At 33.0% G+C, this 23109-nt stretch overlaps 3 protein-coding genes across 4 annotated transcripts; 2 read left to right on the top strand and 1 right to left on the bottom strand.

The window, feature by feature from the left end:
- LOC18589106 (EG45-like domain containing protein) lies at nt 7252-9420 on the top strand. Its single transcript, XM_007013932.2, has 3 exons — nt 7252-7502; nt 8669-8942; nt 9029-9420. The coding sequence occupies exons 1-3, from the start codon at nt 7394-7396 to the stop codon at nt 9033-9035; spliced, it is 390 nt and encodes a 129-aa protein (XP_007013994.2). The 5' UTR covers nt 7252-7393; the 3' UTR covers nt 9036-9420.
- On the top strand, nt 12107-13081 carry LOC18589104 (EG45-like domain containing protein). Its single transcript, XM_007013930.2, has 3 exons — nt 12107-12266; nt 12420-12696; nt 12808-13081. The coding sequence occupies exons 1-3, from the start codon at nt 12158-12160 to the stop codon at nt 12812-12814; spliced, it is 393 nt and encodes a 130-aa protein (XP_007013992.2). The 5' UTR covers nt 12107-12157; the 3' UTR covers nt 12815-13081.
- LOC18589103 lies at nt 13250-21218 on the bottom strand. Of its 2 annotated transcripts, XM_007013928.2 has the most exons (5): nt 20763-21216; nt 19269-19424; nt 17633-17728; nt 16874-16994; nt 13250-13689 (listed from the first exon to the last, which is right to left on the bottom strand). In XM_007013928.2, the coding sequence occupies exons 1-5, from the start codon at nt 21042-21044 to the stop codon at nt 13517-13519; spliced, it is 828 nt and encodes a 275-aa protein (XP_007013990.2). In that variant the 5' UTR covers nt 21045-21216; the 3' UTR covers nt 13250-13516. The 2 variants fall into 2 exon arrangements, with proteins under 2 accessions (XP_007013990.2, XP_017983889.1); XM_018128400.1 differs by lacking the exon at nt 19269-19424 and having other exon boundaries at nt 20763-21218.

Here is a 23109-nt window from a genome sequence, read left to right as displayed (position 1 = left end):
CCCCCCCCTGTTGCAGGTTCTCCCCCTCCCATTTATACCCGATTTCTGGGCTCTGGAGGGGGCGCTCCACTACCCTGCCAGACGCGAAAAATTCGCGTCTGGCAGGTGAGAGAGGTGCCTGGCAGGGTGCGTCTGCACCCTGCCAGTCGTACCTCTCTCCTTTTTTCATTTCTTCCTTTTTTCATTATCATCATTTCATTTTTTTTTATATTTTTTACTCCGTTTTTATTTGTAATTTAGTGTCTACAAGTCTAATCTAAAATCTCTTTGTCAAGTCTTAATTAGATTCAAAAATCAGTTAATTGTTAGCCAAACAATCAAAAGCATTAAATGTAGATTTGAATAAACAAAACTATACCCATTCATAGTAACTAATAGAAAAACAAATATAAGATTACATGTTGAAATCTACCACAATTCTAGAAAAATAGTTTAGCTCATAATATCTAATAAAAACTTCATCCAAGGAAAATTAACCATTAATCCAAGTCAAAGAAAATAAGAAAAACACAAAAGTAGTGAGAGAAAACTAATAGTTGAACCTTTGTGATCTTGATTCTCCCTCAAATTCTCTTGCTTTCTTATTTTGTTTTTGTCTTTTTTTTCTTTAGAGAAATTGCTTGCTGCCTCCTCCCAGAAACCTCTAAAAAAGGGGCCCATTTATTTAGGATATACACACATACAAAAATGAAATATTAAAAATATAAAGATTTCAAAGAAATAATAAAAAGTTAAAGGAAGATTGAAAAATATATATTGAAAGTCATAAGTATATCAAATACCATCATTGCATCATCATGGCATATAAACTTATTGTGCATGCAAGTCTAAGCCCCAAAGATAGGACTTTTCGAGAGAGCTTGCGAAAGCGAGTACTTTCGAAAAAATTTTTAGGTGAAAGGATACCTTCAGGTCCCACCAGTATGATAAGAGGGCTCGGAGAATGTCTTTAATAAAAGGCTTTTGCTCATACTAGGGTCTACATTCATTAAAATATTGTTTTTACTTGCAAATGACTACCTCAATGATGGGATTTACTTGTTAAACTTGCAAAGGTAAGTTTCCCGGGTATTTTCCTAAGTGAGAGAGTATCCCTAGATCCCACCAATATGGTGGGCGGATTCAGGAATATCCTCAACAAAAGGTTTTCATTTGGCATTATCTAGATTTTATGCCATACATTTCATAATTACATCATGTGCACGTCACACCCATAAAACCGAATAAGATGTTTTAACTTGCTAATAAAATAAAGAATAAAATAAAAAAACAATAATTAGAAAACCATAAGAATAAAATCAATGGTTTAGGTTATAATAGGATAACATATGATTAAATGGTATTGTTTGTGGAATGGGCTTCACGAGAGTACTAATCCTTCCTTGTGCGTAACAGTACTCTCAAACTCAACTCTAAAAATTCGCAAACTAAGTCATTGTTCTTTAGACAAACCTAAAATCAATTTAGGACTTCGTCGAATAGAATAAATTAAATAAGTGGTCAATCACACCTAGATAAAAACGATTGGTGGTGACTCTTCCATTCCACGCCTAATGGTCAAGTTCTCGGGCCCGAACGTAACGATAGTACTATTCTTTTGAGAGACCATTGATTGGTGACCCAATGGAATTCTCTGTTGTCTCCATAATTTGTGTATTGTTTGCTAATTTTCCATGACCTAGTTTGGATTTGTTTTTCTCCCACCAGTCTAGTATCCATGTAATTCAAAACATGTTTTCCTCGTGTCTTTCTTTGCTTGCAATGGTCACAATACAACTTTGAGGTATCACAAGTTCCTACCATAACATGAGTACCAACAGATTTAGTATTACTTTTAGAGACAACAAAAGCAGCACCTTTTACAATAGCTATTCCTCTCAACTCAACAACCTATTGCTGCCTTTCTTCTTGCGAAACAAGTTCACATGCTCGCGCTAAGGAAAGTAATGGATCTGTGTTCAAAATTTACGATCGCACTAAACCATATTTTTCATGCAATCCCATCAAGAATTAGTGAAACTTCTTTATCTCTTTTTTAGCAGCGAGAGCTTTGGCAACTCCACATGTACACGATGGGATTTGGGAATAAATGTTGTACTCATCCCAAAATCCTTTCAGCTTTGTATAATACATAGCCACTAACAAATCCTTCTGTTGTGTGTTCACAATATCCATCTGCAATTGATGCACACGAGGTGCATTCCCTTGAAAAAGACACTCTTCCAAGTCGATCCACATCTCTCTTACAATATCAAAATATATGACACTGTCATGAAAAAATGGAAGAAAAGAATTGAATATCCATGAGGTAACCATAGAATTACTTTCTATCCAGGCCACTACATTTGGCGAATCAAGTGAGGGACGAGTGAAGGTTCCACCCATGAAGCCAAATTTATTTTTAGCCAATAATGCATTTTTCAAGGCTCTACGCCATGTTGCATAATTTTTCTCCCTCAGAAGATAGGAAACCAAGGTTATGCTCAAGTTATCAGAGGGATTTAATATATATGGAGATGAAAAATCATGTGTTTTGGCTAGTGTTCTGATTGATTGTTTGGGTATTTATAGGTGTAGAGTCGTTGCTCTTTTCTTGAGCCATGGTGATAAGGAGAACACAAACCCTAGTTCTTTTGCTCTGATACCATGTAAAGATTTGGCACATTGCATTTTACTTAATACGAAAGGTTTTTTGTAGTACACACAACCCTAGTAACTTTTGTTAATTAAGGAATGTACAATGTAATACAAATATATAGGAAACAATAAAAAATCAAGCATTGAAATAGAAAATCTCTGTAGTTTTTAATAATTTAATACTTTATTTCTAATAAAACTACAAAGTAATTTGCATTTGCAAGGCAACAAGAAAAGTCTTCTCTTACTCTTTCAAGTTTGTAACGTTGGTATCCACCAAGGATGAAGCGTTCGAATACTTCATTTCCACTCAAACGACAAAGTAATTTGTATTGTATCAACCATATGACCTATATGGTCAATAAATAGCAAGGAAAACCAGCTTTCTTCCCTGCACAACAATATTTACCCTTCATTAAGGGAAAAAAATGGCTAAAGGTATGAGAGTTGTTATAATCATGCTTATGGTAATGGCTATAGCAATCCTTTGCTTAGTTGCATATACCATTCAAGGAACTGCTACGTTCTATACTCCTCCTTATGTCCGTAAGTATTACACTCCCTGAATAGATCGAAAAACAAAGAAAAGAATAAGTTTAATTTGTTTCCAAAAACTGATTATTATATCTTCTTAAAAGGCTTGCGACAAGTAATTAATCTCCTTGCATACATCAAAAGATCAACGTGATCTTCTTCGGTGCTATTAAGTAATAAATTTGCATTCAACTGATATTTAATATGTTTGTTTATAATCATAAGCAATTAACTATTCAACACCTTCTCATTGGCAACTTATTCATTCAATGGATTTTAAAATGACGGAGTTATGAGCGCAATAGCAAGTGATGCTATACAGGGTTAACCCTTGGGTGAAGCCACCCAAGCAAGGCTTTAGGCCCCCAATTTGGGGAAATCCTAAATTGAGAAAAGCTTTATAATCTTATAATAATTATAATATAATTTATTATATTAAAAATTATTAAAAATTAAAAAATATATAAAAGTCAAAAGTAATTAATAAAATTACTTATTCTCTCACTTTCCTAATTATGTGCTTAATAAATCTCAATTTTCAATCGCTTTCTAACTTCTAGAATGGTATTAATTATCAACTATATTCTCGTATTTTCAATCAATTAACAGTCATATGTATTTAATCATCTCCAACAGTTATTTTTTTCTCACTTATTTCTCATATTTCTAATCAAAGAATTTAATGATTTTCAATAGTTATTTTTAGCCTATTTTTTTTTTAATATATAATATCTACTTTTGAATTATTCTTTCCTCATTTACTTTTTCTTCCTTTAACTTCAATTTTCTTTCAAAAAATACACAAGAAGTCTATTATATTATTATCTTCATAAAGCTGTGAGCCTCATTTCTTGTTTATAATAAGCATTCAATAATTAGGTACTATTGTTCTTATCATTACAGACTTTTTTACTTTAATTTAAAGCTTATATTATATTGTTATATTGTTTTTATGTTATGTGATTGCTGATTTAATTGAATTAGAAATTTGGATTATTGATCTTATATTAGCCATTTAAAAAATATAAGGTAATTATAATAGCTAAATATTTTCATACCTCTTAATAAATATTTGAATATGTCAAATTGAAAATATGAGTCTGGTTATTCAAAGCTTAAAAAAGAAAAGAATTGAAAGTTTAATACAATCTCAAAAAATAGCACTTGATAAATTTCTTACAAGTAATAAAAATAATGAATCAGAAATTATTAATGAATGTCCCTTAAACGAACAAGTTAATAATTTTAGAGAGTTAGATGATGATGAAATAATAGAACAAGAAGTTAATAAAGAGATTCAAAATGATCTTAAAAATCATGAAGAGATTCAAAATGATCATAGAAATCATAATTGAGATGATCAACTTATTAATTTAAATGATTGCATTCTTAAAAATTTTTATGATCCAAGTTAATGGACAAATATTGATATAAATTTAAGAGATTTATTAGTGGAAAAAGGTCCAATTAAAGTTAATGATTTAGATTTTCCTCAAAATGAATTTTCAAGAATTTTGTTTTGAATATATTATATTCAAAAGTTGACAGATGAAGAGACACTTGAAAGAAAATGAATAGCTTATTCAAAAGACTTAGAGTATTTTGTTTTTGTTTCAAATTGTTTAATTTGGCTTCTAATACAAGTAAACTAGCTAATGTTGGCACCAAAGATTGGAGAAACCTTAGTGTTAAGTTTAAGAGTCATGAAATGAGTAATGAGCATATTACTAGTATGAGTTCTTGGATTGATTTAGAAATGAGTTTATTGAAAAATAAAACAATTGATAAAAGTGTTTAGGAACAAATAAAAAGAGATGAAGAACATTGGAAAAAGTATTAACAAAAATCCTTGATGTAGTAAAAACTCCTGGTGAAAATAATTTGGCTGTTCGTGGGAACAATGAAAAAATCTATCAAGAAAGTAATGGAAATTTTTTAAGTCCAATTAAAATGATTGCAGAATTTGATCCGGTGATGCAAGAACATCATCGACGCGTTAAAGACAATAAAATTTATACTGATTACCTTGGACATAAGGTACAAAATGAATTGATAAATTTGTTAGTAATTGAAATTAGAAATAAAATTATTAAAAACCTCATAGAAGCAACATATTGTTCAAAAATACTTGATTACACTCCAAATGTAAGTCATCAAGAGCAAATGTCTTTTGTATTATGACGTGTTAATATTTCATCAAGTTCAATTCAAGTTATGGTGTATTTTTTTGAATTCTTAAAGGTAGGTTATACAACTGGAAAAGGTCTTTTTGATGCCATTGTGGATGAAATAAAAAATATTGGGCTTGACATTAATAATTTTTGAGGATAGGGATATGATAATGGCTCTAATATGAAGGGCAAGCAACAAGGAGTGCAAAAAAGAATTTTAGACTTAAATCCTAGATCCTTTTATACACCATGTGATTGTCACAATCTAAATTTAGTACTTTGTGACATGGCAAATTCTTGCACAAATTCTATATCATTTCTTGGAGTGGTTCAACGTATATATCCACTATTTTCTTCTTCTACCAAACAATGAAAAATTTTACAAGACAATATACCTAGTCTAACTCCTAAATCATTGTCACAAATACATTGGTAAAGTCGTATTTAAAGTGTTAAAGCAATAAGATTCCAAGCTCGACAAATGAGAGATGATTTATCGAAATTAGCAAAAGTTAGTGAAGATCTTAAAACTAAAAGTGAAGCTAATTGCTTAGCAACATATGAGCTTGAAAATTTTGAGTTTTTGTTAGGCATAACTATTTGGTATGATATACTGTTTGTTGTTAACTCTGTTGGCAAAAATTGCAACCAAAAAATATGTGCATTGATGTTGCTATAAAATAATTAAAAGGTTTTCTTTCTTTTTTTGGAAAATATAAAGAAGATGGATTTGCATTTGCTATAATTTTTTTTAAAGAAATTGCATCTAAAATGAACATAAAACCTAAATTTCATGATACTCATATCATTCATAGAAAAAAAATAATTTGATGAGAACGTTGATAATGAAATAACTAGATCTTTTGAAGAATCATTTAGAATGGACTACTTCTTATATATATATTAGATCAAGCAAATTTTCCTTTCCAAAGCAAATTTGAATAATTTAAGATATATGAAAGTATTTTTGATTTTCTATTTAGCAGCAAAAAGTTGAAGTCATGAGACGATAATAGTTTGAAAGAATATTGCCTTAATTTTAAATATTTTTTAAAATATAACAACTATTCTGATACTGATGGTTTAAATTTATTTTTATAGTTAAAATTTTTTTTAAAAAAAATTTAAAAATAAAAAAAAAACAGTAAAATTGACATACTTAATCATATAAAAAGACTCGCTTCTCTTTCAAATGCATATATTACTTTCAAAATAATATTAACAATTCTAATAAGTATTGCTTCAAAAGAAATAAGTTTTTTAAAACTAAAATTAATAAAATTTTATTTAAAATCAATAATATCTCAAAAAAGATTAAATAAATTGACTATATTATCAATTAAAATATATTATAAAAAATATATATTATAAAAATTTATCTATAAAAATTTAATTAAAAATTTTACATCTTAAAATGTTATAAAAATAAAATTTTAATAATTTTTTAATTTAAAAAAATATCTTATTTAAATATTTTATTTTATACTTTTGAAACTTATTGAACCGCCTTGCATGCACCGACCTTTATTGCTACTCCAGCAACCACAACTCTGCCATCGTGATCCCGAAGTGACTTTTTAATCTTTACACTTTTTGTTGATTGGAGCACTCCCTAATTTATCACATCTATCTACTCCTTTTTCCACCTACGTTTTCCACACGGATTGACTTGGAATTTCTTTGCTTCTGCCACAAAAGGGAGCGGAAAATTATACCAAGATGTGAGACAATTCCAAGAAAATGCAAACATCATATCCGTACTCTCAAAGAGGAATTTCCTTGATGGAAAGATTAGTCATTACCGTAGACGTAGCGGACGGGGTGAACAAGACTCGTGGTTAGGTAATCAAGCAAGAATTTCCAGGATGACTAAATGGTGGACGGACTCTTGAGTCTTGATCAAAGTTGAGTGATATGCAAATGACGGTGCTATTCTTTTAAATGGAGAGGTTAAAAGTTTTGGACCTATAAAAGGCGTGGCAACCCCTGAGAACTCAAGTAATAATACCTAACACTGAGGGAGATCGATTTACTTTCTGCAGGTGGAGGACATGGGGATTGAGATGAAGGTTCTTGTGATTGTGAGCATGGTCTTGAGTCTTACCTCAGTCGTGAGTGCCATTCAGGGGAAGGCAGTTTTCTATAAACCTCCTTATTTCCGTAAGTATAATTATTCACTATATATATATGTATATAATACAACGATGGACTTATCTTGAAAGAAGTTTTGTATAATTTTTTTATATAGTTAATATACTAATAAATCTATTAATTTTTTTACAATTTTGTGGAGAATGGATAAAAATTTTCAAATTTAAGTAAATTTATCAAAAAGTAATTTATATATTAATATTTAAATACTACATGAAAAGACAAAAAAAATTTATAATTTAAGATTTTATTAAAAGATCAAAACCCAAACTACTCTTCTTACTCAAAAATTCAAATCCTACGTTTGATACATGTAGTAACGCTTCCTCTTCTCGATTCTTGGTTGCATTTTTTACTTTTTCAAAACAATTCATTTAGACTTCAATTGTAAGTAATTTTCAACACAAATTAAGTTTTTAAATAATTCATGTTTAAATACTTTTTGATTATTTTCATAGTTTGGTACCCAAATAGTTTCTAGCTAATAGAAAATAGTATTGCATGTCAAATAATATCTTAAAATTATATTTCTTACTTTTTTTTATTTTGTAGATATATTGTTTGATTATTAGATTTTTGCATTTAATTTTATATGGTTTGTGGATCCTTTTAATTAATAAATAGAAATTTGTCAACTTGTTAATTGTTGAAATTGATAGTTTGCTATGCAAGATCATATTTTATTTAATTTTAATATTTAAGTTTATGCTAATGAGAAGTTAGTAGCAATTTTTAACAAATTTTTAAATAAATAAGTCATGAAAAGCTATTTTAAAATATAAGAAATTATTCACAAGACTTCGGTTTTGGCAACAACAACATAATTCTATTAATGATGGTACTCAATAATCTTTTAAGTAAAGTCTTGTTGAATTTGATTTAAGTACTCTTTCGATAAATCTGAATTGATGAAAAAATATTTTTAATTATTATTATTATTTTAATTATAACATCACTTAAAAAAATTTTTAAGTTGGTCATATATATATATATATATATATATATATATATATATATATATATATATATATANTATATATATATATATATATATATATATATATATATATATATATATATATATATATGTATATATCATGGAGTTGGAAAAACAACCCAGATTTGGATTAGCCGTTTCCATTTTTGAAATATTTAATACAATATAATGTTAACAGCCTCGGCATGCTCTAACCAAGACCAAGGGAAAATGGTTGCTGGAGTAAGTGACGCGTTATGGAATAACGGAGGGGCATGCGGAAAGAGTTACAGAGTCAAATGCATAGGAGGAGCCAATCTTGCTCCGCATCCTTGCAAGGAAGGTACGAGTGTCGTGGTTAAAGTTGTTGACTACTGTAAAGCAGGATGCCAGGGAATCATTAATCTTTCTCAAGATGCTTTCTCCACCATTGCTGATACTGACGCCGGTATAATCAAAGTGGAATTTAATGAGTATGTCTCTTTCAAATATTGACCATACTACTACTAGTCATCGCCCCTTAAAACTATTCTCACCTTTTGCCTTCTCATATATACAGGGCTTGAGTTTGATGCTTCTAATCAAAAATGGCTTCTCAACGTCTAGGGAAGATGATGATAATGTAGCTGTGAAAGAGAATAATCTGGAACAAATGGAAAACTGCTGTCTTCCATCTGCTATTCCAATAAAGTTAGTTATGCAAAATGTGGAACTATTACTTGTTTGGGACGAAACTTCTTTAGCAATTACATATTCACATCAAAATTAGTAAGCAATTCAATTTATCCCGGCCCCCATCCTTTGAAGAGCAAATATCTAAAGTTAAATTATTCTTTTCACGGACCTTGTCCAAAAATGTAACAAGCAACATTGCACTGGCAACAATTTCCTGCAAGTATCCATGTCACCATGCTAAATAGCAGCACATTTTATCAAAAGGGAAATGAGCTATGTTTTTCTTTAATTTTTTTCCCTATATACAGACAGATGCCCATAAAGCTTTAAACTACACAACCAATAGTTATTCTCTTCTTTCATAAAATCCACCTCTTTCTCAGCGTTTAAACTTGAACCTTCAAATGGATAGTCTTTTGTGAGATTTTATTTTTCTGGATAAAACTTCCTACCTGGTGATGTACAAGAAGCTTACATTCCGTTTTAAAATGGGCGAGTTTTCCAAATTATATAAACATGTACCAGAATCAGGACTTATAATAAAGTACTAAAGGCAAAAGGAAAAGCCATAACATTACAACTCATTAGTGCAAGGAAGACCAATCCATAATAGAATCCATCGGGGCCCATCTAAAAATCTAGCTTGCCACGCAGGCTCATCATTTTCATTAATGAAACCACTTTTCATGCACAAATTCTTTGCAGGCTCATTGTCAACGGCGACATGGACATATAGATTCAGTTATGCCTTCAACCATACAACAAACATCATTTAAATATCCCATATCCAAACTCATTTATGCATTAAAAAATTTTAACATAATACCTAAAAGAGTTTCTAAACTATTTTGAAAAATTCAAATAAGTTTTTATTCTTTTTTTTTCGTTCAATTAAGCCTTCATATTTTTATTTTGAGTCAAAAAAGATCTTGTGACTAATTTTTTTTTTTATGAAAAAAAGAGACTCAAATCCATACTCTGTAAATAAGAAAATCATATATTAATCAATGAGTCAAATGCTTGAATGCATTTTCTATACCATATGATGTTGACGCAACTTGATGACATGTTATAATATATGATAAGGTGGTATGTTGTCATGTCATAGTAGATAATGATATGATATGATGCCATGACCACATGACATATTTCATCTTAAATTTTTTTAAAATTTTTTTGAATAATTTGAGTTTTTTTTAAGGATAAAATACCGTTAGTCTTTTTAAGTTTTAGTCAAAATTTCAAACGGGGTTTATATGTTTTTGAATAGACAATCCATTTCAAAAATGCAAATAACGTTAACAAGTTGGAGCTAAGTGTCCAACGAAAAATATTTTTTTTGGACGGAATAATTTTCTCCAGCAAAAACAAGTGTAAGAAAAGGACTCTTGTTATATTTTAAAAACTAATAGATTTCTATGTAATTTGAATCAAAACTTAAAAGATAAGTGTATTTTACCTTTTTTAAAAATATTATGTTACAAAATTTTGAAGACATCTAATTTGTGAGTGTGCTTTTATATTAATTTTAATAAACAGTTTTATAAGTTTTTTTTTTTTCGTTTTGTAGTTTCCTCAAGAATTTAGCCTCAAAAGTAAATGGGAATCTATATGCTTTTGAGATATTGAAAATTACCCCTCGATATGGTAATTAAATTGGGGCCAAATGCCACGATTGCGACTTTTTAATCTTTACACTTTTTGTTGATTGGAGCACTCTCTAATTTATAACATGTACAGTATCTACTCTCTTCTTTTTCCACCCAAGTTGTTTTAGAATTTCTTTGCTTCTGCCACGAAAGAGAGCAGAAAATCATACCAAATTGAAAACAAGTAAGATGTGAAACAATTCCAACAAAAATCCAAACATCATATCCGCAGTCCCAAACCCTTGATGGAAAGATTAGGCATTAGCCAAGTGGAGCGGGAGGAAATTTCTTACCAAAGACTAGTGGGTAGGTGAAGCAAGAATTTCCAAGAGGATGACTAATTTGTGGACTGACTCTTGACTCTTGATCAAAGTTGAGTGTTAGTGGAGAACTCACTGCATGTAAATAGTCATATTATTATTTTAAAATGTGTATATTTAATGTACTGATAATATATAAAGTCATCATAAAATATTACTTTATTATACGAATTTAATATTTTTAAAAATTTAAAAATAAATATTAATAGTTTCTTTAATATTTATTTACGATCAAATTTATTTCTCTCTAGTCTCCTCTTCTTCCTTCTTCTTTCGGACCCATCTTTCCCTCCTATCTCAAATTAAAGCCCCTCTCTTCTTCTTCCATTGATAAGCTGTTCCACAGCTTTCATCTACCAGAATTTTAATAAATCATAACATGATATAGGAGGGATATATATGGAGCGCAGACGATGCAGTATCTCCTCATCAGGAGAATCATTAAATCGGGCGGTACATAACTTGAATTTTCACAAAGAGCACATCATTTTAAGGACTCTGTAATGTGGAGATAATTTTTTGTTTTTGGTGGTTTTTAAATTTCATAAAACTGAAAATTGGGTAATGAACTATAGTCATAAATTGTTAAAGAAAATTACATGCTTAGAACATGAGTAACTGTAAACACGTCCAGAATGTAATGTACGGGTAGTCACGGACTCTCGCGACGTGGCAATAAGCATCTTATGTGCCGTACCTAAAATCGGGAAAACATCTGTCGGGCTTTCGAGATCAGGTTTGAAAGAAGAAAAGGAAGCAGAAGAAGAAATTAGATGAGTGAAAGTTGAGAGAGAAATAAACATGATTTTATTTTTTTATATAATTAAATTTTAAAGAAATTATCAATATTTATTTTTAAATTTTCATGTATAATGAAGTGACAGTTTATGATGATTGACATTATATAAAAATTATGCATGATCAGTGTATCGAATTAAAATTTTATTTTAATGGGAGAGTTTCAAGTTTTAGACCTATAAAAGGCATGACAACCCTGAAAAATAATAAACATTTAAACTGAGGAAGATCAATTTCCTGGAAGAGATGGGGATTGAGATTAGAGTTTTTGTGGTCGTGAGCATGGTCTTGTGTCTTACCTCCGTCGTGCGTGCCATCCAGGGGAAGGCTGTTTTCTTTGCTCCTCCTTATGTTCGTAAGTATAATTATTTGGCATATATATCATATCTCATTTTTTTTATTGAATCTCGTAATTAAATCATATTGATATCAAAAGAACAAGCCAAATTTGGTTTAGCCGTTTCTACATTTCCTTTTGAAATATTTTAATACAACATAATGTAAACAGCCTCAGCATGCTTTGGTAACCAAAACAATGGGAAAATGGTTGCGGGAGTAAGTGATGCGTTGTGGAAAAACAGAGGGGCATGCGGGAAGAGATACAGAGTTAAATGCGTAGGAGGAGCCAACGAAGCTCCGCATCCTTGCAAGAACGGTAAGAGTGTCGTGGTTAAAGTTGTTGACTACTGTAAAGCAGGATGCCAGGGAATCATTAATCTTTCTCAAGATGCTTTCTCTGCCATCGCTGATCCTGACGCCGGTATAATCCAAGTGGAATTTCATGAGTAAGTCTCTTTCAAATAAGTCTCTTTCAAATACTAACCATACTACCACTAGTCATCGCCCCTTAAGGCCTTTTAACTCTCTTCTCACCTTTGGCCTTATCTTATATACAGGGTTTGAGTTTGACACTTCTAATCAAAAATGGCTTCTCAACGTCTAGGGAAGATGATGATAATGTAGCTGTAAAAGAGAATAATCTGGAAAAAAAATGGAAAACTGCTGTCTTCCATCTGCTATTCCAATAATGTTATGTAAAATGTGGAACTATTACCTGTTTGGGACGAAACTTCTTCAGCAATTATATATTCACATCAAAATTAGAAAGCAATTTAATTGATCCCTCCATCCTTTTAAGAGCAAAGATCTAAAGTTAAATTATTCTTTTCACGGACCTTGTCCAAGAATGTATCAAGCAACATCACACTGGCAACAGTTTCCTGCATGTATGCATGTCACCATACTACATCGCAGCACATTTTATCAAAAGGGAAATGAGCTATGTTTTTCTTTAAATTTTTTTTCTATATACAGAAAGATGCCCATAAAGCTTTAAACTACACAACCAATAGTTGTTCTCTTCTTTCATAAAATCCACCTCTTTCTCAACGTTTAAACTTGAACCTTCAAAGGGATAGTCTCAAGTTATAATGAATGGGATATCCTCTTGTGAGATTTTATTTTTCTGGATAAAACTTTCTACCTGGTGATATACAAGACGCTTACATTACGTTTTCAAATGGGCGAGTTTTCCAAATTGTATAAACATGTATCAGAATCAAGACTTATAATAAAGTACCAAAAGCAAAAGGAAAAGCCATAACGTTACAAATCATTAGTGCAAGGAAGACCAATCCATAACAAAATCCGTCGGGGCCGATCTAAAAATCTAGCTTGCCATGCAGGCTCATCATTTTCATGAACGAAACCACTTTTCATGTATAAATTCTTTGCAGGCTCATTGTCAACAGCAACATGGACATATAGATCAGTTATGCCTGAAATAATACAACAAACAGTATTTAACTATCACATATCCAAATTAAGTTTCTGTTTTTTTCTTTTTATTTATTGCGAGAAAGGGATTCAAAACCAGCTCTTCGAACAAGAAGATACAGTATCTACCATTGAGGTAAATGCTCAGGTGCAAGAAATTATCCCAAAAATGTTTGAAACACGTGCTGTAATCATGAATGCCAAATGCATGAAAGGCAAGCAATAAGAGAGAGAAGGGGGCAGACTCTAGTCAGTCAGTATCAACAAGCATTGCCCTGGACATTGTTTCCCGAAAAGTTTGATAGCATTACAAATAAAAAAAGACAACAAGGAATGAGGTGCTGACAATGAGTTCACATCATCCGTACATCTTTGTTTCTGATTAATTGGCTCTTCTCCAGATCTCATAATCTGTAACCAAACTACTCATGATCGTAACCAAAAAATATACAAGAGTGGTTTTACTGTCAAGTTTTAATCTTGGTTCCTTAGGCACATGCATCAAGGCTTCACAACCAATTCCACTCAAATGTGAGTTAGATGTTTCCTTTCCTGGTCATACTCACTCCGGTATGTCAAAACCAAAGGAACCTATGTAGACCAGCTAATTAGGTAGCAAGCAATGCCAATAGCTTTACCTACAATGCCTTAGGCTAGTTAGCCATCCTTAGCATGCATTTGACAATTTTCATATTAGTGTGGTTCATTCTTTTTGCAACACCACGGTGCTAAAGGCTACCAGTTTTTGTCAATTCATGCCTTATCCCATACTGTGCACGATACTATTTGAATTCACTGGAGATAGAGTTTTGGGCACGTGGTCCAACTAGGTCCAACCTTATGGCTTTGTTACACTTGAATTTGGCTTCACCTGACTTGGCTTTGTTTTTGAGTGGCCAAGATTGTGCCACATAGCAAGATTAGATGGTTAAGATTTTGGTAGCAACAAGGGTTTCTTTCCTTTTATTCCATAGCTGAAATTGTAAGGTTTTGAGCAAGTATGGTGCACTACATAACAGGAAGATAAAGAGAAAAAATTGGAACTCCAGGGAGAGATCCATTCTTGGCGAGCAACAAGCAATAATTTGGAGGGTGTTTTCTGCGATGATTAAGGAATGCATTAATCATGGAGAATTAGTTCACTAAGTCTCGTGGTGGTGAGATCTAGTATTGTAATCCTTGAAGGTATATTTTGATGTTGTTCCAAATTATTGTGGGTATCAAGTTTAGGTAAAAACTTGAGAAAAAGAACATTGTATCATTTATTTAATAATGAATTTGTTACCGGTTTTTCCTGTGGGTTTTTCCCTTTACACTGGAAAGTTGTCCACAAAAATTTGGTACCGTCTCTCTATTATTTGTTCTTGTTGATGTGGAGTTGATTTATTTTCCTGTCACTCAATATTTGCATACTTTGCTTGGTAGTGTTGCTTAGCTGCTTGATTATTTTGAATGTATCCTATGGGTTAGGAGTTAGGTCCTATCAACTGGTATCAGAGCTCTTGGTTAGGAAAGAAAATTGGAGAGTGCTATAAGGTCCATGGTTAAAGTGACTTCATCAAACTACTCAATTTGGTAGCCAATGATGGAGGATGTCCTTTAATGTAGAGACTTGTATGATCCAATAAAGGATGCTTCAGCTATGCCTAGTGACAAGACATATAAAGAATCAAACAACCTAAATAGGAAAACTATTGGTATCATTAGACAATGGGTTGTTATTAATATGTTTCATCATGTTGCTAAAAGGACTAGTTTGTTGAGCTTGGGAAAGTGTAAGAGGCTATTTGTGAGAGGAAAATTGTACATGATAAGGTCTTCACATTAAGGAAGTTTGCGAATTTGAAATATAAGGAGTGACAGTCTGATGTGAGCACTTGAATGTGTTTCAAGATCTTGTCAACCACCTTCCGCTATGAATATAGTGCTAGATGAATTGCAAAGACTATTTCTCTTGAGTTCTCTGCCAAATAGTTGAGAGACGTTAATGGCTTCCACAAGCAACCCGACTAGTAGTAAAATTACTTTGGACATGGTCAAAGAAAGTGTCTCCAATGAAGAGAATAGAAGGAAAGAGATGAGCATTGATCATGGGCAAGCCCTTATCACTGAAGATTGGGGTAGAGGCAAGAACAAAGGACCTAGAGATGATAACAAGTCCAGAAACAGGTCTAAGTCTAGAGAAATGCCAAAGTGCTATGACTACGGGAAACCTTGACATTTGAAGAGAAATTGCAAGATCTTGAAGCAAGAGCAAAAAGGACAAAAGAAGAATCAGAAAGAGGTGCATGATCAAAACACTGCAGCTATTGCTACAAGGTCAGCTGATGATTCAGTTACACTAGTTTGTGCAAGTGGTGGATAAATACAAAAGCTTCTATGATGGCTGAGATACTGAAGTATGGAAGATTCTCATGAAAGGCTTGATGTTCCATCAAATGATAAAGAATGGGATGAGAACAACTTGAAGCTTATTCAACAAACTTATTTGGCAAACACCTAACCTTTTGTGAGGTTTTTAGTTTGCAAAAATCAGTTGTAAATTCTTAGAATTTGTAAACAATCAAGTGCTGAGGTGTCCTCTTGATGAGAATTTGTGAGTTTGAGTTAAAAACTCACTGGGTTGATCCTATTATTGTAAAAGTTATACTTAAGCCTTGAAAAAGTAATTGTAAGTTTGTTGATAGAGTGACTTGGACTTCTTGGGAAGAGAAAGCCAAGGGAGAGGTGCCTAAAGGAAGGACCGAACTTCCATAAATATTTGAATTTGAGTTTTCTCTCCCTTCTCCTCTATTTAATTTCAAGTTAACTTGTGCTTAAATGTCATAACTATTTCTTATATTGTTACCAAAGATAATTTTTGTTGAGTAATCCCATTATTTTTTGTGACAAAACAAAAGGTCACACAAAGTGTAATCCATAAAGATAGGATCTTAGAGACAATTGAGCATTCAAATTCAATCAACCCATTTACAAATGGTGCTTTAACAATGTACAGCTCTAAATAGCCAAACTATATAGCCCAAGTGGCTGATGCATTTGGTTTTTTCAACTCTGACACAAAAATTCATAATTCCATTTTGGTTAGCAACAAACAGACTGTTCGTGACAATAGTTTAATTAATGCAAGATGATTATGACAGGGATAAAACTATCAGAGAAGATAAATGCAAAAGATGTTGTTACCCCATTCTTGAGCAACTATCTTTGACTTCATGACAATTTCATAACCTAAGCCATTTCTGTGCAGTTCCCTTGCAACACAAACATTGCTCAAGTATGCTCTTGCAAAATCAGCTTCAATCCCCTGTCAAAACAGAAGCCAAATGAAGATCAATTTATTACAAAATAAAATCCTTTTGATACAAGAAATTTCACCAAATCTTATGGTATGATAAAGTTCATCCCTTTTATTTATATAATTACACACACACACACATATTAGAACTAAGTTTCGTAGGCCGTAAACTATTAGGTTGTATGGTGGGGTAATTTTCTTTTCCCTTTATTTCTAGTGGATTCAAGAATTCTAAATTAATTAGGATTCATTAGTAATTCTAGAAATTTAGTTGTAGTTCCACATTATTTTAATAAGTTAGTTAGCAATCTTATACAATAAAAATGTCATTTCTAGGTATGATTTCTTATTTTTGTCATTTTGAGTGCTTTAGCATCTCGATTGGATCAAATGTTTCTCCAGACCAGAAACAAATCCACAATTCAGATCTTGCAATCCAATAAGAAATTCGTAGAGTGACAGCAATTTGTGGAAACTAAGTTGTGGAACATGCTAATCTTGATACATTTAGATGGCCTTACCTAAATCATAAATAAGTATGTTCCTGTTTTTAAGAATAATTAAGAAGCTTTAGCACCAAAAACTAAATAGATAACTAAATAAGCACATATATAACAACAGAAAAATCTTGATATATAAGAAAATACCTCTGGTTTTGTTCCAGCTATTTCTTCTGGAAGCCAAAGACATTGGTTAAGATCAAGGGTTCCAACTACTAGTCTATCCTCCCCATTGTCAGTAAACTACATAAGAAACAGGAGAAAACAAAAAATGTTAGAAAGCATGCAAACAAACAATCAAGAAGACATTAGTTTCTCTAAAACTTCTGCAGCTCAGATTATGTTAAAAAACCTATGCAGAACTTTGATGTTAGAGATTACAACTGATAAAAGTACACAGAAGAGCCTAACATCCTCCTGTCTGCAAAATCAAAATCTCAAACAATCAGAGATTGTTTTCCTGACATAAACCATCAGAGAATAGAACTACACACAAAAGAACCTATAAAAGAGAATATTAACAAGCAAAAACATATCCATTGAAAACATATCCATTGAAGAGACCTGCCCAATGTCTGCAAGATCACTAATACAGTAACTTGAGATATCTCCACTATCTAGGATTATGTGAAACTAGCTAAAGAAACAAATGAATGCATAACCTAAAAGTCATAACAAGAAAAACGGTTATGTTTTTTCTTTTTCCTTTAACAGAAAATGCAGTCAGAGATTTGTTGTAAATAGAGAAACAAATGATGAATACTAAATTAGAAGAAATCATATAAGGTCAGCATCTTCTTGTTGATATAATCAACTGAGCAAGAATTCAAATCTATAGACAAAATCATAGACCATTTACAAGGAAATGATAGCAAAACCAATCACAGCAATACAAGTAGCAAAAAACACTAGGACCAGCAAAGACAACATGCTTCTTCAGAAGGAACCTAAATGGATAAGCATCTAGGTACGATGCCAATTTATATCTTAGCTAAGGTTATTGTTGTCCAAACTCACTCAGGCAGAGGAGGAAGCTAAAGAACTCAAGTTTGGTAAGGAGCTGGTTGGACTCATCTAGAAAAGAAGATCAAAGCATATACAAAGTAGTTTCCAAAATCCAAGTCTTGGCATTTCCTCTATTAAACCAACCGTTTCACTCTAGTTACCCCTCAAATGGATTTTACTGTATGTCGAAAATGAAGATATAAGCCTAACTATACGGAAATTACTATTTACAGAAGAATCAACATTATCCTGAACTGGTCTGTTTTTGTTTAAAACATTTAAGGGCCAGTCTTACACAAGAGAGGTAATCCTCTTCCATTCTTTTTCTCTTATAACCCTTTCATATCGGCAGGGATACCATTTGAACTCTAGGATATAGGCAAATGAGAACTATAACTTTCTCTATGGTTCTTTTATTTTCTCCACATTGCTACAGTTCTTTTTCTTTCTGATAAATCATATTTTTCAGAATTATTCCTAGAGGTCAATTTGATTTGGTTTCAAAGACACAAATATAAAAATTAACACATTGCTCTTTACAAGTGGCTGTCCACTACTGAGAAAAAAGACAGCCCATCAAATATATCCTAACTCAATAAATTGATTTTAAAGGCATTTGTCATGTCTCAGTGTTTTCTCAACATCATTAGAACAGAGACCTCACAGGAATCTATGACACCTTACATCTTCTTATAAAGAGATCATAATAAATGCTCTGATATGCCAACATGAATTTGAAAGTTGGAGCATTATAATTAAAAAAAGAAGGCAAACAAACCTTACATGCAGCACATAATTCATCTGCAGAGTTTGACAACTGTGACAATGGAAGCGTAGCATTTATGCAAGACACTTTCTTGAAGCCCTCCCTCTTCCCAGCAATTCTCTCCTTTAGTGCTTCAAATTCACGTTCTGCCAAGTACATTTTATGATCCTAATACTTGAAAAGGACAAAATACCATCAATATCATATTCAAAGGAGACGAGACAGAAAAATTTTAATCATTCTGGGGACATTTTTCTTTCTTTCGTTCTTCTGATAAATTTGGAAAAAAAAATGCTGCACTCAACGGTATAAGGCTAGTTCTTACTAAACAACGACACGATATAAAGCATACTGCCAATCCAAGAACTGCTGCCACTTCCACCCAAAATGGAAAAAGGGTATAGAACCAAGAATCTAACAGCTTTGATAGGGGTAACTCTTCTGCCTCAATCACTTCTATTTTTCTCCCACCACAAAATTCAAAATACAGGGATTAGTTCTATTACTTTTCACCTATCTCCACCACCAACTTTGACAAAAACCTCTTAGAGAATGAATATACCTAGAGGGACCCCCATTCATAATACTCAAGAACTAGCAATTAAAATACATCTAGTGATCCAACTATGCAATCTCTCCTTAAAGAACATCTTTTCCATGAGCTCCCAGTGTGATTGGAAGAAAGCCATAGGTGAAAGTGTTAGGCCTAGAGCCTTTTACCGCTAAATAACAGAGAGTTTAAAACATTTCATCTTCTACTGTCTCTCACTTAGGATACCATTTTATTGACAGTTTGGTAATTAATCAGATAAATATTCTCAACTAAACTGTGCATCCATAGATTTTCTTGTTTCCTTTTCTTCTCCACACATTTGGACATAGTAAAGCTTCTAACATGCTGCATGGAAGGGAGAGTCAGAACAACTATTTAGTATGTCTTGTCACTAAATTCAATTCAAGCCATAAACATCAAAGAACATTTTAGTTGTAATGAAGTTGGTATTCCCAAATTTTAAGCCATTTAGTCTGTTTCATCTCTAGGCTGCTTGAAGACGCCTATGGATGGAAAACTCTTGGACTTAGCCATTACATGCATTCCTCTGCATGTCTGGACATTTCTTCTTGTGATAAAATTAACCATAATTCTTATAAATTATCATTAATATTATTTGACAGTAAAAACTAGGCACTTTCAATTCCGGAGGGCCCCTGTTATTGACAAATTTGACCATAGAATTGACAAAGAAGAAAAAAATCTATCATTTTGCTATCAACGAGATAACAAGAAACTCCCTTTTGACTAACATGAAAATCTGCAATCCTCCATAGCTTCATTAACTTCTAAAATGGACATTCTCATAATGAACAAAAACAAAATTACTACCAAAAAATTAAACAAACAATTAACATTCTGGCGTTGACCCCTAATGCCTCTCCAGACAAAAACACCCAAAACTTCTTTTGCCTTTTATTTTGTTAAAAAGAAAGAGAAGAAGAAAGTCTCACTTGGATGCCATAGGAGGAGGCCTGGAAGTCATAGAAAGAGCGAACACGGAGACAAGCAGCTGCCCAGAGCTGGTCCTCCGACGCCGTTTCAGCAACAATGAGCGAAGACTTGTCAATTGGAATGGACTGTTGGTGGTGGTGGGTGGTAATAGCAGCTGCGACTGGTAGGAAACGGATAGGGTGAGCGGTGGTAACGGCCACAGAGGATTGGCGCCAGGAAGAGAATGAAATGGAAACGCAATAAGGAGAAAAAGAAGGCGAAGGTAATGATAGGAGTGCCATTGTTGGATTTTTTTTTTTTTTAGGATGTGTGGGATTATTTTTTGCTAATTTTGCTGTAACATACTAAGAAACAAGAATCATAAGTTCTATGGTAAGGTTTCTTTGTTTTGATAGAATTGAAGTCCTCCTCCTCCAGGTCTTTTCTACAATCTTTGTCCCTTGCTGTGCATGGTTGGTTCCAGCCTTTCCAAGTCATCTGGAATTTTTGACGATATGGGATTTGAATTTCGTTGAGCTTGGGCTCAGCCTGTGGCCCTGAATCCTGACCTGACATGACCCTTTACTAATTTGAATAAAGGTGTCGAACCTACAAGCACGGGCCTGTCTTGTTGAATGCGAATCCCAAATACCACCATGACCATGGCTTGACTAGCTCACAGCAAGGCCGAACACAATATATGGCCCACTACTGAGTTGGGTCAGGCCATGCTGAGCTGAGTAGAGCACGATCCATCTTTTTAAATATATTTATATTTATTTTCTAATACTTATAAAATTTTATTAGTGTTCTTTGGACCCGGCCTTTACTTCTGTAATCAGTACACAAAGGAGTCGAGCCTAATCTATAATTCATCATGCCTAATTTTCTTTTTGTTCAAAGTTTCAAAGCTAACCCTAAATTCATTGAATACGGGTCCAAACTCCTAATCTAGCTACTCAAATATATATATATAGGTGGACTTGCAGGCCTAAGGTGGCCGTCAAGACCAAGAAGAGTTAATTAATGCAGTCGTCCTGTAAGAATAAAGACTAAAGACCCATAAATTTTTGGGTTATGTTATTCCCCTGTCAAATACAGAATGAATGTCGAACATATTCCTTGGGCCATAACGCTTTTTATTCATCCAACACCGATATCAGAGTGCACAATCTGCAGCCTCGTGAGCCTCCTTTAGGTGACCTCATCTTTCTTTTCAGTTTTTACCAGCCAGTCAAGCCTCTCTTCAGTACTTGATCCTACCAAGCACAGAAATTTCTTATACATGTTGATAACAATAATAACTACATCAAATGGAACTAATTAAGTATTTAACTAGTACTATAAGTTTTGCCTGCCATGAAATGTCAACTGACAAGTCTTCCGAAGAATTTACATTATAGCTCTAATCTGATAAATTAGGCCAAGCGAAATGGTCTTTTACAGCTTTACCTGGCGTTGTAATCATATATAGCCTTCCACCAAAACTAGTTGCTCTATTTCGAAAAGCTATCATGAAAAAAAAAAAGGCCATGTGGGAAAAAAAACATTCGAAGCTAACAGGGCAATAAATATAAGCAGTTAACCCTCACACCCACCGCTCCACTAGGGAAGAAAACAATTAATGAGTGGCATAATACTGCAGCCAGTACACGGACCACAAAAGCAGAAGGTGCATTATTACCCCTAATTACAACGGTGCAAATCTTGAAATTGAGAGGGAAAAAGGGAGAGGCAGAAAGATCAGGGAGCTTTAATTTGCAAGATGGAAATAAGCTCAGGCTCACACATGCGGGCGGCAGGAGAGGGGTGCCCCCAGCCCCCCCGAAGCTGTACCTAGCACTTTTATGGGGCACTAGTATTGCTACTGTGCTAGCTACTAGCGTTATGCCTTGAATCTTTGCTTTCTTACGTAGGCGATTTTGTTAGATGAAGATGAGAGAGAAACAACAAAGCCAAACCAAACAAGTTTGAGAGAGCGTGACTGATGACTTGACCATGTGTTGTCACATCATAAAGGTTGTGATGATTACAAAGAGTAAAAGCTATGGCAGAGAAAGATCCTCACCCTCAACGCCCACGCTCCATTTCGTCTCTTCCATTTACCACTCTCTGATCTCTCGGACCCTGCCAAGGGCTGATCTATTCATCTTCATCCGATCTGAGAAGTGCAGGTTATTTTGTTTAGCGGGAGCGTGGAGCCTAAAAGTTTCCCTTCTTACACTATACTATAGTCTGTCACCCTGGAATAATTGCTCCTTCCTATCTCCATGCTTCAAAAATTGAAGCCAAGAAACTCTCCAATAAAACCCTGGTTCCTATTCTAATGCAAATGAGGGTGCCAGGGAAATTACAAAAGAAAGAAAC

Source organism: Theobroma cacao, chromosome 9 (assembly GCF_000208745.1).
Source record: "Theobroma cacao cultivar B97-61/B2 chromosome 9, Criollo_cocoa_genome_V2, whole genome shotgun sequence".
NCBI classification, from domain to species: Eukaryota; Viridiplantae; Streptophyta; class Magnoliopsida; order Malvales; family Malvaceae; genus Theobroma; species Theobroma cacao.
Note: the sequence above shows the minus strand (reverse complement) of the source record. Positions and strands in the feature narration are given on the sequence as shown.